This window comes from Meles meles, chromosome 7 (genome assembly GCF_922984935.1).
Source record: "Meles meles chromosome 7, mMelMel3.1 paternal haplotype, whole genome shotgun sequence".
Classification (NCBI taxonomy): Eukaryota; Metazoa; Chordata; class Mammalia; order Carnivora; family Mustelidae; genus Meles; species Meles meles.
The window spans coordinates 67,572,709-67,587,697 of NC_060072.1; the positions used below are offsets into that span (position 1 = coordinate 67,572,709).

Genomic DNA, 14,989 nt, shown 5'->3' on the forward strand with positions numbered 1-14,989 from the left:
CAAGACCTATACCATACAAATTTAGGGACAGAAGAAGTATGAATCTTTACAGAATTACTTTATATTCAGGGATCTCTCAGTTTCTGAGCAGGAAGTTGAGACTCATGTCCTCACCCTGCCTTCCTGTGTTTTCTTTTTGTCTTATTATCTCCCTAAGACATTAGTGGACAGATATGACCAGAGTTAGAGGAGCTAGAAAAATACTTACTGTTTTCCCAGATATCAAATACAATAAGGTTCATTCTGAATTAAAAGAACTCATTTGCAATCCTGTCAGCAGGCAATAATATGTTTCATGCAGTGTAAACAGTAACACATGTACCTAGGAGTTACTAAGAATTACATAATTTTTCAGTTGGAAGAGTTCTTAAAAGTGCAGTTGCTCACTTACGATAAACACTTTTTGTTCAGCTTTCTTGACCAAATTATGGCTCCACAAATTATGTAGCCAGTGCTGTGTGGAATAATTTTAAATATTAGGGATTTTTATAATGGGGTTTTATTATATCTAAAACCCAGATTAATCCAGTGACTTTCTGTCAGAGAGCTACTTTTAGTATAATTATTTAAACAAGAGATATACTGTAACACATTGATACATTATGGTAGCATAGTATATTAGGAAACATATCTTGAAATTAGACTATAATTTAATCCCTAACTACAACACATTTTTAAATTAATTTTTAACATTTTAAAAACTATTCTTATCTTAAAATAGGTGTTATGGGACTGGAATTAAATGAGCTAATCCACATTAGTTAGAATGCTGGGTCTGTATTAAGCTATAAATTAACTAACATTTTAATATTTATAATACTGTCTGTTACACTGAAACTGATTTTTTGCTTAATAAAAGAAGAAGAAAAAAAAACTTCTTCAAAACTTCTTCTTAGTTAATAGCAAAATTCTTAATTAAGCAAATTCTTAATTAAGCAGAATTGTTAATTAATCAATATTTTTTTTAAAAAGATTTTATTTATTTGAGAGAGAGACAGTGAGAAAGAGCATGAGCGAGGAGAAGGTCAGAGGGAGAAGCAGACTCCCCGTGGAGCTGGGAGCCCGATGCGGGACTCAATCCCGGGACTCCGGGACCATGACCTGAGCCGAAGGCCGTCATCCAACCAGCTGAGCCACCCAGGCATCCCAATTAATCAATATTCTTAATGTTAACTCTCCAGCAAACTGGAGAGAGTGGGTATGGAGAGAGGGGGTGAGACTCCTGAAGGCTTAACTTGCTGTATTTCCACACTTCTTTACAGCAGAATGCAGATTTTTTAAAAGTACAGTATTTTTTAAATCAGCAAAAGCTTCACATTTTTATTTTCATGAAAAAAAGACATGGCAAGTCTTTGATTTATATCTTCCAGTTGTTTAGAACATGAGTATTTACAATTTGTACTAGAGTTCCCAAAATTATTGTTAGCTTATAATTTAGTATGGAAAAATGTTATCACAAGCATCATCTCCTTCTAATTAATTGAACTCATCCCCATTTACAGATAAGAAAATGAAGATTTAAGTTGCCAGACTCTGCTCTTAAGATAATTCAACTCAAACCCACATCTGATGTCAAGCTGAATGTTGTTTTTACTACCCTAACCACCTTGATAGTTTCCTCGACACAGCATTGCTGCAGATAGGGTCCGCATATGCCAAGGAAACACTAATTGGGTGTCAGGGTAGCTTCCAGGCTCATTCAAAGTGTGTGCCTTTATTTCTTCCCTTGCATCCTTAATATTTAAGATGCTTGGAAATGTAGCATTAATTGTGATAGATTTCATCCCTTCATCCAATCATCAGCAAACACTGTATGCTTTACCTTCAACTCTTCGTAGATCTGACTTCTCCACCCATCCTCTTGACCTCTTTGATCCAGGCCACCCTTTTCTCTCTTATAACAGCTTCCCAGCTGCTCCCATGGGCTCTGATTTCACTCTTTCCACCTTACAACCCAGTCGCCACCCAGTAATCAAGTGAGGTTTTGTTTTTTTCAAGACTTATTTGAGAGAGAGAGAGTGAGAGAGAGTATGAGAGGGGAAGAGGTCAGAGGGAGAAGCAGACTCCCTGCAGACTGGGAGCCCAATGTGGGACTCCATCCCAGTTCTCCGGGATCATGACCTGAGTCGAAGGCAGTGGCTTAGCCAACTGAGCCACCCAGGCGCCCAAGTGAGATTTTTTTTTTTAAGTGTAAGCCTGATCAAGGCATGTCTGTCTGTTCCTTTATCACTCACAATAAAATTGGGTCCTCACAAGTGTGATTTGCTTGTTTTATTTGCAGGCTACTTCAATTTCGACTCCTATCACTCTCTCCCGGGCTCCCTGGACTCTATTCACACCGGCCGCCTCTGCTTTGCTTTACACACATTGACTCTGCTCCCATTTCAGGCTCTTTGCCTTTGCAGCGCTCTAAGCCTAGAACATTCTTTCCCAGATCTATCTGAACTAATGCGCTCCCTTTTCATTCAGACCTCTGGTCAATTATCCCTTCTCAGAGGTCTTCCTTAACCTAAATCCCATATAAAGTAGTACCTCCTTCACTCTCTATCCCTTTATCCGTGCTTTATTTTCACATAACACCAGATACATTTTTAAGATGCATTTTATATGATCATATATTTGTCATTTGTCAGTCTTCCATCATTAAAAGAGAAATTGCCAAGAGTAGGGACTTTCTTACTGCTGGATTGGAAGGGTGTAGGACAGCACCTAACATAAAACTAGGCATTTACCAATCATGTGAATGAATCTTTCATTTACATTCTTTTTTTTTTTTTTTTAAAGATTTTATTTACTTATTTGACAGAGAGAGATCACAAGTGGGCAGAGAGGCAGGCAGAGAGAGTGAGAGGGAAGCAGGCTCCCTGCCAAGCAGAGAGCCCAATGCGGGACTCGATCCCAGGACTCCGAGATCATGACCCGAGCCGAAGGCAGCGGCTTAAACCACTGAGCCACCCAGGCGCCCCTTTCATTTACATTCTTAAGCACTTTTTGCTTCACTTAGTTTTCCTCCCTTATAGTACTGTTACAATTCCACACAGGCTTTTAAGCAAAGATGCTTTTTATAAGTGGATACATGTTAATCATCATTACGAGGTATTGCTAAAGGGTCACTGTGTTTATTTATTTTAAATATTTTATTTATTTGACAGAGTGGGTGAGAGAGCACAAGCAGACAGAGTAGTAGAGGGAGAGGCAGAAGCGGGGAGCCTGATGTGGGTCTCAATTCCAGGACCCTGGTGATCATGACCTGAGCTGATGTGCAGATGCTTAATCATCTGAGCCACCCAGGTGCCTCAGGGGTCACTGTGTTTAACACATAGGGAAAGTGGACATGCCAGCAAGTCCCAAAGTGAATCCTACCAAGAGTCTCTGTGGCACAGAGAAAGCAGCTGGGGAGGAGATGGGATCAAGGGCAGAGCATATAGGAAGAGAGGGGAATGAGGTTTTGTTTAGGAGTCCTGAATCAAAACTGGTGTTAATGTAATTAAACCTATTCTGTAGTCTCACGGACCAGCTTATCCCCCACCCTGCCACCTTCCACCCGAGCAGTAAAAACACATTTTACACTTTACAGTTCTAGACTTATTAAACAATTAAACAAAGACTTTTTCTTAGCAAATCAAACTTCAAGGCTGACTTTATTCTCTCCTCTCATTTTTATTATTGAATAAATTTTCCCTGCAATATGAGCAGGGTTTTTTCCTCTCTGTTGTCATGACATTATATGCTTTGACACAGGTGATTATTTTCTTGCAATAGAGGGTGGGTAGAAAAAAAAAAAATCCCATGCTGGGATGATGCGTGTGGATGAGCTCACTAAAATACTTTTTCCTTTTTGCCTTACAGTCTCTTTGCCCACATCCAGTTCAGAGGATGCTAATATAAACCTTGCCCACCTCTCTCAGCCCATCTTTCTTACTCAGACAGTTCCCCAGCAGCTTTCTGATGGAGACACACTCTTCCGTTTCCAGTACAAACTGTGCTACGGCCTTCCGTCCTGGCAGCTGGTCCCGCATGGTCTCACTTTTGACACTGTCCAGGACCACTCCTCTGATGTCTTTGGGCTTACCTGGCACCCCAAAAATGATAAACAGGCCCAGACAATCATCTCCTATCAAGTGACAGAATTCTTCCAGCTTATCAAATCGACTTCTCTTCCCGGAAGACCCCTCTGCCCTGGATTCTGGAGGGGAGATGTCACAGGGCTGAGATGCCACAGGAGGAAGGGAAGACATCTGCAGAGTTTGCACTGCCAGCTGAAGCCTGATCTGTCTGTCAGCTCCCCAGAAGGTCCAAATCCAGTCTGCCCCGAACAGTACAGCTTGGTGCTTGGTCATCTTGGTGGTGGTGAGCCATTCGTCCACTCCCTTATCTTGGCAGAAAGTGATGAAGTGGATTAAGAAGATCTCGTTCAGAGTGTTGGAAGCTGGGCACAGATTGCTCAGAGGATCTTCGAATCCAAGATACTCCCTCACTTTCCGAGCTGCATGGACTATAGCCTCGCTGACAACCTCACAGACGCCGGAAACCTCTTTGTTGTCCGTTGGAGGCAACTGTTGTGATGAGTTTTGCCCCATATTTCCTCTACACCTGATCAATACTGCTTCCAGAGATCGAACGTATGAAGCTCATGCAGAATGACTTCTTCAGAGTAGAAGTTTTACAGTGTTCTACTGTGAAGTCATGTCTGGTAACGCAGTCCCAGTTTTCCGACTCAGCATTGACGTGGCGTAGCTGAGCACATAGACACACAGCTAAACAAACATGCCCGGTCTGTTTGCCAATGAGGTGTGTTGTATTCACACATTCCTGCTGGTTTATTAAGTTAGAGATGATTAACTCTCACCAAAACATCTGTTCTTCTCTAGCGATGTTCACTCCACTTCTAATATTGGGCAATCTCTTCCAAGATAGGTTTCTGCTTTTCAAATTTTACTTAAAGACAGTATTTAGTTCTTTAAAGAAACATACATCTCCTTCTAAAACGAACTTCTTCAACTTTGATGGCGAGTCATTTCCCTTTGCTTTTCTAATAACCCCTCTGCTGGGATTCCTTACACCCCACCCAGTCCAGCTGCCTATTTCCTTCTGTAAAGAAATTCCTCAGAGCCCTCAAATTTCTATCTGTCAATATATGCTATAGCCCTCCCCCATGAAATTTATGGGAGTTTGCAAATGATAAAGCATCTGTGTCACTGTTCTAATAGGTCAGAAATAAAGCCTACTGGGTATTCTGCACAAAAGAAAATAAAGTCACAGAGCATAAAAACAGGAGACAAGGGACACCTGGGTGGCTCAGTGGGTTAAAGCCTCTGCCTTCAGCTCAGGTCATGATCTCAGGGTCCTGGGATCGAGTCCCGCATCGGGCTCTCTGCTCGGCAGAGACCCTGCTTCCCTTCCTCTCTCTCTGCCTGCCTCTCTTGTGATTTCTCTCTGTCAAATAAATAAATAAAATCTTTAAAAAAAAAAAAAAACAAAAAAAAAAAACCCGAGACAATTATCAACTGACTTTATTTCTTTTCATATGGTAAAACCAGCAGTGCACAATGTTTTGTAAATAAAATATATCTCGTCAAAAAAAAAATTTAACTTTATCACGTATCATCATATGTTACACTGCCCTGAATAAAGAATATTTGGCATCTCTAACAGTCTTCTGGCATATTTTTTTTTTAACCAGGTTTGAGTAAAAAATTGTTGTTCAAATGGTGACATATGTTCACATTAAAAAAAAAATACTAATAATGTAAGAGTCCAATACAGTTACCAGACAACGAATAATAGAGAGCAAAGGATTATTATTAGCATCAGATCATTTTAGCCACAAATAAACAGTAATTTGGTATTACAGGCCCTTGTTGAAAAGCTTGGTAACCTGCTAAGAACTTGCAAGATCACACCACTGATATTCAAACAGAATTTAAAGCAAATATATGGGCACATACTGAACTGCCTCTCCCCACACCAATTTGTGACAACGTGTCTTTACCATGTTGGCTCTCGTGGGAAGTGATGTAGTAGTGAATAAAAAATAGGATATTTTTTCGACTACCCCTAAAAAAAATGATAAACAGTAAGATTTTGCCACAGCTATTTCCTTTAGAAATAAATGCCATCTGGGCCCTGGGCTAAAAACATGAATTACATTTTCTCATCACAATATAGCCATTCTAACTCATGGTGCAGCCTCAGTGTTACTGAACTCTTGAGACGAAATGTTCAGATGCATATTCAGCTTAACAAAATCCCACCCACTGATAGCCTGAGAAATATACAATTAATAACAGTAGGTAGATTGTTAGTATTTTGATGTCATGAGATACTCAACAAGAAGAAAAATAAGCAGCTTAATACTGTGAAGGTTTTTGTTTTGGTTTGGTTTCTTCAGAAATTTCTACAAATTTGGGGGGGAATTTCTGAATGCATTTGAGTTAATAGTATTCAAATGTCCCTGGTGTTCTTCCTTTTGAGGCTAAAGGATCCAAGATGAAGGCTGAAACTTTTTTTTAACTCTTCAACAATTAATTGGGTGATGTGTCATCAGAGAAGGGGTATTTCATATATCCTAATTTAGTTGGGATGATCAATATTAACATCATTTTTAATGTCATTAAAATTCAGTTGTGGAGAAGGAGAGATCATCTCAACCTTTCGAGGACCAGCTGGTATATGACCGTTTGGAGCACTGTATTTGCTTTTCATCATCTCCCGTATGTCACAAAATAAAAGTTCAATTTTCTATGTACTAAATATATACACGTATTTAGAAAAATATATAAAATAGGACAAGAAGAGGCAAGTGGAGGTGGCCGCTGGCATTTAGCGGGCATGCGGAACACTTGAGGAAATTCCACATACGGATTTTGAAAGCATGTAATGTCCTGCGCTGACAGACGTGACGAGATCATCCACGCACTGCTTCCTGGTCCCCAGATCCTGCGTATTCTTGAACGGGAACGGGAAACGCTACAGTAAAACACGCATATTAAATGCAACTTTAAATATAATATATCACAGATTTTTACATTAAATAGAGGACAGACCACTATACTCTCATTCACCAGTGTTTCATTTTTCATGGCGTCTTCGGAATAGGCATACGCACCCCCCCCACCCCAACCCAGCCCTCTGTGTCCACTTCTGAGAAGATGGAATGATCAATCGTATATAATCTGCTGCTTGTTCTAGATTCTTTTGAGTTGTTTGAGAAATCAGGTGGAGGAAAGCCGAGGGGCTCCTCATGCTCGTCCAAGTGCTCAGATTAAACATTGGAGTCCTCGTCAGTGATGCTGGCACTGGGGGAACGGGCGGCAAAATCCCGAAACATGTCGTCCTCCTTTAACATGTGCTGGAAAACAAGGAGACGCGGTCATGAAACAGGAAGCCAGGAGCTCGGCAGGACACACACTCCATTAAAACATGCAGTCCTTTGGGGTTATTTTAAACATCTTTTTAGAATAATATTTTTTTTTATCTTCTTCTCATTTTTAAAGATTTTATTTTTTATTTTTATTTATTTATTTTTTATTTATTTATTTTTAAAGATTTTATTTATTTATTTGACAGAGAGAGATCACAAGTAGACAGGCAGGCAGAGAGAGAGAGAGAGAGGGAAGCAGGCTCGCCGCTGAGCAGAGAGCCCGATGCGGGACTCGATCCCAGGACCCTGAGATCATGACCTGAGCCGAAGGCAGCGGCTTAACCCACTGAGCCACCCAGGCGCCCAAAGATTTTATTTTTAAATAATCTCTACCCCCAACGTGGGGCTTGAAGTCACAACCCCAGGGATCAAGAATCGCACATTCCACCAATGGAGCCAGCCAGGCGCCCCTTTAGAAAAACATTTTAACTTCGTTTTACAGACTTACTGTTAGATTGTTGATGCCTTCAGAGAACGCCCCTATCTGTCTCACCGTACCTTCTGAATCCTCCATCTGTAAAGAACACACCCACCACGTGACCTACTCATTTGCATCATTTCAAAGAAAGGACAGCAAAATGAGCAGAAGTCAAAGAAGAAATAATGCAAGTGATACGAAATGGGCTGGAAGCAACAGAACACTTCTGAAGATACTTCCTTTCATTACAGCAACCAGAGGCTAAGAATGAGCCAAAATGACCCTTTACTAGCACATCTAGCCTAATGCTCTGATATCAACAACAACATCAAAGGATCGGTGACTAGGCGGCAATTACTCAAATGCAGGACTTCACATTGAAAAGACTACATGAGCTGTGTATTTCCACTTGACTTAATACACAGATTTCCATAATTCAGCGATAGTATAACATCGGTAAACAGCCCAGCCTGGCAGCTTGGAAGCCCAGGTCTTCGAGCCACTCTTCTATCTCAGGTAAGTTACTTAGCCTCTCTGTGCCTCGGTTTCCTTCCTCCTACACTGAGGATGAAAAGGCTCTGTTTTACCGTCACCATGAAAGCTGATACATGTTAGGTGCTGAGGATACTGCCCGGGACATAGCAAGCAACAGGGAAGCTACTGACTATTATTTTCCTATTATCTTTATTTTCAGCTATTAGAGAAAAAACTGATTAGTAGACACAGTGCAGCAAGTTTCCATTTAGTGTTTCACGGCTGGAGGAACTTGAAAGAAAACAGGCATGTCCTATTGCCTTTACCTGCTCCAACCGGTCCAAGTCATCTTCGTCATACAGGCGCACGTCCAATCCAGGTTTAAATCCCTTCTTAGAGGTACTACCTGATGTCTGTCCCAGTTCCATTGGACAAACATATTCTTCCCCATCTTCCTGTTTCTTCTTTCTCAGATTCCCAAAATTGCTGAAGGTAAGTTTCTTTGGCTTCAAAAGAAAAGCAAACACCCAGGGATTTAATAAAATTCATATGGCAGAGGATTGAGAATATTTATGATTCACTTATTCACTCCATTTACAGAGAAAAGCAACTGGATGATTAAATTGGTGACAAAAATAAAAGCACCCTGTGTGTGTATGATTGATGTGCCCAAATATAATAAATAATCCAGATTATGAATCTCAGAAGATTAAGCTGTTCTCCTTATTCACCCCAACTAGCTGCGCAGTCACTGTGATAAGCAAAAAAATGCCAAGAGCCTTAGTTTTGATTAAACAGGACTTAATGCAATGATATTTCTCAGGGATGAATCCAGTTTTGTAAGGTTTTCCCATCTCAGATCAGGAAAAGAGAATGGTCCTAACTGTGTTTTCTTTTAGGGGGAAGCTATGATTATCCTGTATGCCTGCTATGCTTCCATAACTGAACTGAGGTTGCTAAAGGAATCCTCGCTTGTTTGGAGAGAGAATTTCTAGTGATACTTGGAAGAGAAACTCCATCTTAGCCATTGCATAATCCCTGAGACTATCTGTTCAGCAGATGGTGATCAGGCTGATGTTGAGAATTTAAATAGAACAGTCTTTCAGAAGTTTCAAATCTGGCAGATCTTTTGAGAGAGAGAAAGGGAGCTAATGAGAAAGTGTCAGGCAGGTAGAGGAGGTAAAAGAGAGAGAAAGAGAGAGAGAAAGAAATATCTATGTATGTAAAGAACTTGGTACAAATTTGCAGAACAGCTGATAAACCCTATCTCCACATTAAGTTGGTTGAGATAATAGACTCAGAAGAGTTCACAGAGAAATGATTGAAAAGAAAAAAAAAGTAATCTGAATTTGGTATGACCCATGAATCTGGGTATATCTGGAAACAGCCATTCTCTGTTGGTCTACCTTGAATCATTTCTTAAGTATCTTTTTCTAACTTGCAAGATTGGTTCATTGCAAGCCAGACAAGTTGAATCTGTGTGAGAAATCTTCCCCTTCTGCTGGATTTATCCATAGAACAACTACAATCAATGTTTGAGCCCAAGTCATGGACTCTCTGCATTGGCAATGCATTGACTGCATGCCAACGTCATCCTCTTCATCACTGTTAACTCTAGAACAATGTGAGCAAACAAACAATGTGAGCAAAGGTTCCCCCAGAAAGACACATGCAAAAATGCATTTTCTTAATTACTCTTAAAGATGCACAAACCATTAACCCATCCACAAGACTCAGTAAACTCCAGAAAATGGGACAGTCAGGTCAAAACCAAGCTCCAGCTTTAGTTTTTGCTTTAACCAGTTATTAGAAGACAAAAGCCTGAACCAACCTTCACTTTGGCCGTGGCTGTCAGGAGTACATAATCTGGTAACTCCATGGCATCACGCTTTTGGTGCTGGGCCTCGGCCCCGATCAGAAGGTTGAAATGAGTGGCCAAATGTCTTCGCAAGAGGGTCTTACTTGGTGGGATGTTCAGTAACTGAGCCATTGTTTCTACATTAAAACGAGGTTCTAGAACCTATAAAAAAAATTACAGTCGTTTAAGGCACTGTGTATCATACATGTCTGCCCTGCACTTTGTAATTGGCAAAGCTCCTTCATTTAGTCATCACCAATGATCCCACAACAGCCCAGAGAGACAGAGCGTGGACTTTGATCTTCAAACTATGTATCTTTATTTTGCTTAAGCTAGTGAGAAGTAGAGCTGTCCCTGACCTCCATGCATTCCAAAGTTAGGGCTTGTAGCTCCCCGAAGTGGAGCCTTTGGAAGGCAACTCCTTACATCACTGTGCAGAAATAGAATCTGGATGTGGCAGGTGTTTCAAAACAGGATCACATGAGAACCGGTGGCCAGATGTCACATAAGATTTAAGAGACAATGAATAAGAAATGGATTGAAATCTGATCTAGCTCTACATGATACAAATAAAAATATGGGGAAAAATACTCGGAAAGTAAAGACTCCCTAGAAATGGTTACAGGAGGGTTCAGTTTGATGACGCTAGGATTATGACAAGCAAACCGATAACATCCTAACTCATTCGACTGATGGAAACAAAATGAGAAGAAGTCAGGTTTTCAATTCAAAGAGAGTTTTACCATGAGCCCACCATGGACACCACTGCCTCTGAGATTGGGGGCATATTCTGCCAAGTCCACGGAGCGCAGCCACTCCATCACCCGGTGATTGGTCCACTGCTGAACTTCAGACGGGGTGACGCTGTTCTGTGAGAACAAACAACCACCAGAAGCTTCAGTCATGAGAGACTGTGGGCTCTGAGAAACAAACGGAGGGTTTTGGAGGGGAGGGGGCGGGGGGTTGGGTGAGTCTGGTGGTGGGTATTAAGGAGGGCACGTATTGCATGGAGCCCCGGGTGTGAGGCATAAACAATGAAATCTGGAACATTTTATTTTTTATGAAGAAAATAAAACAAAATAAAAGGAGCTTCAGTCATTAACTGTGGGATCCCAAACACTCAAACTGCACCTTCTACAAAGTCTGCCTTCCAGAGCACAATTCACTCGACATCCCACTAAGTATTTATAGAAAAGGTGAAAAGGTGTCTGCTAATCTCAATTTTGTTTTGAGGCATCCGTGTCAGTGTTCTAAGCTTTTTTCACAAACTCATGAAGCAGTGCTTTAGGAAAGCAAGTCTCTAGAGTGATATTTAACTCTGTGGCTTAAGGAGGCAGGAAAATAAAAGACACCCGAGAAAAGGATGGAGGGAAATTAAAACACAATCTTTGGGGTTACATAGGTAGAGCCATCACAATGGGACGGATATAGGAAAATAAAGCCCGAGAAGGTAATGAGGCTGGACTTGAGGCTCTGAGGATGGCAGAAGCCTTCCCTGCCAGCCCCATGAAGACTTGTGTGTCTGTTTTGTCTGCACAGCTGTCCTGTGCATGGGGAGTGCATGCAGCAGGAATCTCAACCTCAGGTGCTACCTCATCAGATGGCCGCCTCCGCAGACAGTTCGGTTCAAAGTTATTGATCCTCAGGACCTGGATAGCTCTTTTGATACTGAGATGGTGTAGCACACTCACGACCTTCAAAGACAATAAGTCATCCTGCAAAAAAATAAAAATAAAAAAAGAACAAAAAGAGGAGCTCACTGAGCTGGCCTAGAGCAGGAGGACCTTCTCAGGGAAATTTCAGAAAACAGAAGTAAAACTAAGAAACCCCTCTACCAACAGGCCTTGAGCGCTTGTATTTTCAAACCCTTTATTTGGTAACAGAACACTTTTTTTCCTGTTCCCAACAAAATCCTCTCCAGGACCCCAAATTAAAAACAACAAAAAAATTAATGTTGTATCAACAGAAGCCAAGTTTCACCTGTTTCTCTTCCAGACACTTTGAAACAGGATCATGAGACCCCACAGCTCTGTAGAACACAGTTTGAAAGGAATCGGCTGGGTCACACTTTGATTTGGTGTGCTACAGCAAAGAGCTAAGAGCACATGATATTCAGTGAGGACAGCAGAGCTGGGTTTGCTAACCTAAGGCACATCACCATTTGGGGGAAAATCAGAAAAGTATCTCTGTTATAGTATTCCCCAAGCCTCAAGGAATCTCTAGTTCTTGATTATTATGCTCTATCCAGCAGAGACTGTGAATAATTTTGGGAAAATTGTGTTGATCGATGTGAAGGTTTGGGTCAGAGTTAAAGAGAAAGGAGACATGAAGAAGTTATTAGTAGCAACATGTATCACCATCAATTCCTTCCAGGTGTAACTTTCCTCAGTCTGTGGTTATTGGGAACATTTCAAACATACCAAACACACCAAAACAAATTATTTCAGAAGGTGATGTGGAGGGCAGTGTCAAGATAAGCACCAGTCTATTTCCAAACACACCCAGAAAATAAAACAAGAAAAATACCCATTTTAGACACACCTTACTGATAAACACATTTGTTGGTGGGGGCGGGGGGAGGTGATAATCTATTATAGAAATAGTTTTTAAATAAAAATATTAGACAATCAGCTTAAATTCTTAAAGCTACTGAGCAAAATTATTTCCTGAATTTTTTCTGGATCAATTTCTTAAAGGCATTTCCTTATGATAAATTAGAAGGCATTCAACACATTTTAATCTAAGATTGAGACACCCATTCAAAACATTTCCATGTGGGTCAGTTTCAACTAAAGTTTTTCAGATTAAAAAAAATCTAAATACATAATGATTACAATATAAATACAATGCAAATTATTTTAGCTTGAGAGATTTTTTTTAAAAGCAGGGGCCGTTTCTTTTAAATCAAAACAGATACTTTTTTTTAGATTTTAAAAAAAATATTTTTTTAAAGATTTAGGGCCACCCAGGTGCCCCTAAAAAAATCTTTTAGGTAATTTTAATTTACCGAAGAGCTGTCAAAGAGAGATGATAGTTCCATATACCCTTCACTCAGCTCTCCCTAATCAAAGTTTTAAATTTCCCAACGGTACTGCAATCACCAAATCCTCTGACTTCAACTCAACAGAAACTCTTCTGGCTCTTCTCAAGTGAAGACACCCTGAAACTCTGGTGGAATCATTGTGAAAACAATGTATTTTGCTCACTATTTCTGTGTCTTTCCAGAGAAAAGCAATTTGACATCCCCTTCCCCAACTCCCAGGAGCAAATCACTTACAACAGTCATGTAATGGAGCATTCGACCATCCACCCGTCCTTCGTCAAACTGGGTCTTGTACTGGGGGAGACCAATGTCATCCAACCACCCTACAGGAGAGAAATCAGTGTTGTTAGTAAGCCACGCAACACCTGTACTTGTGATTCAAAAGAAAAAGCAGCTTCATTCATTTATTCATTCAGTCAGTCATTCATTCATTTAGTCTTTCATGAATGAGTGAATTTAAAACCTCTTACTAGTGACCCAGTTGAAATCCAGCTTTCCATGGTTGGTTTCTTCTTCGGACCCCAGGGCTTGCAGTGCCAGCTGGAGCTTCTTTCGATGAAGTGAATGCTTAATTCCAAGTTCCTGAAATAATAAGCAGAAACACTGGTTTTACCATTCTGTCACTATGGGCTAGATGCCACTGGCAAAAGATGCCAGTTCCCCCCAAACGAAGCCAGTGTTAAAGACCTGACAATCCTGTTCAGCCAGCATGCCAAGTCAGGCTGGTGAAATGTTGCTGAAGAAAAGGCCCCTAGAAAGCCAAGACCACAGCAACTAGTTTAGTGGGATGCTCCATTCCCTAGTAGGCTCCTTCCTCGGCAAGACTGGAATTCTACTCTTCTGTACAAAAGGTTAAACAATTAGGAAATATGTTAAACAATTTGATGCAAGATGTAGGCCTCTTTCCTTTTCCTTTTTGCAAAGTAAAGTTGAATCGCATACATTACACTGAGAAGTTGGGCCAATGCTAAAGCCTCACAAAGATTCTGAGAAATACAAGCTTAAGTTATTATGTCTCTACAATTATTTCTCATTAAAATGCCCAGTGGCTTACATGTTTCATAAGGAATCATTAAGATCAGGTCCTTCTTGTTAAATCCATGTGATTAAATTTTAAAAAAAAAAATGTGAAGCAGAAAACACAAAGTTTTTCAAGAGTACTGACTGGCTCCCCCCACTCCCCTTTCTGGAGTATAAAACAATTCTACATTCATATTCTCTTTCTCAGTAGCCATTGTCTAAACAAAACAGAGAAGCAGTTACCTTCTCCAGATCTTGCTGAGAAGCCTGCAGAAGTGTTTGGCCAGATGCAATCCAGTGCTTGCCCAAATTCAGGTAGGACCCCAAGCCCTGTTCCACAAGCCAATTGCAAACCTGCTCCTTGGTCCATCTGGCAAATGGCGTATCCAAGTCGCTATAAGAAAACGAACAACTGTGTGAAGAACAATTCCAAGGCAGCCCTGTGGCTTCTCAAGGTTGACCAACTTATAGTGAATTAATGTAGAAATTTCCACTAATGCCCTATTTGACCGTGAAAAGCGTACTCTTCAGTCCATGTTTGGAGGAGGTGGTACTGTCATTGAAAGTTACCTCAAAAGGACCACAGCTTTCATTTCAAATGAAATCACAAAAGATTCAATATGATTGAGCAAGAAACATATCATATGGAAGAAAAGCAAGTTGAACCAACAAGTCAAGTCGCTGTACTAGTTTCAATCAATGTGGTTTGAAGACTGAATTTCCAAACAGAAAACACTAGGTTAGATGGAGAGA

General features: G+C 40.6%; 2 protein-coding genes across 7 annotated transcripts in view; both read right to left on the reverse strand.

Moving 5' to 3' along the window:
- Positions 1-1,311: 1,311 nt before the first annotated feature.
- Positions 1,312-5,341, reverse strand: REP15 (RAB15 effector protein). Its single transcript, XM_046012553.1, has one exon. It carries the CDS (start codon positions 4,578-4,580, stop codon positions 3,870-3,872), a length of 711 nt encoding a protein of 236 aa, XP_045868509.1. The 5' UTR covers positions 4,581-5,341; the 3' UTR covers positions 1,312-3,869.
- A 154-nt stretch (positions 5,342-5,495) lies between these two features.
- The window catches only part of PPFIBP1 (PPFIA binding protein 1), a 178,911-nt gene continuing 169,417 nt past the window's right edge, over positions 5,496-14,989 (reverse strand). For all 6 annotated transcript variants that reach the window (XM_046012035.1, XM_046012038.1, XM_046012037.1 and 3 more), the window contains 9 exons: positions 14,480-14,630; positions 13,687-13,798; positions 13,451-13,539; positions 11,766-11,888; positions 10,917-11,042; positions 10,147-10,335; positions 8,642-8,821; positions 7,872-7,937; positions 5,496-7,351 (listed from right to left, as the gene is read on the reverse strand). In XM_046012035.1, coding sequence (XP_045867991.1) covers positions 7,265-7,351; positions 7,872-7,937; positions 8,642-8,821; positions 10,147-10,335; positions 10,917-11,042; positions 11,766-11,888; positions 13,451-13,539; positions 13,687-13,798; positions 14,480-14,630 — 1,123 coding nt within the window. In that variant the 3' untranslated portion in view covers positions 5,496-7,264. The remainder of the gene's footprint in view (positions 7,352-7,871; positions 7,938-8,641; positions 8,822-10,146; positions 10,336-10,916; positions 11,043-11,765; positions 11,889-13,450; positions 13,540-13,686; positions 13,799-14,479; positions 14,631-14,989) is intronic.

Coding starts and splice junctions, on each gene's coding strand:
- REP15 (XM_046012553.1), bottom strand. CDS start 4,580: ATGGGGCAAAACTCATCACAACAGTTGCCTCCAACGGACAACAAAGAG.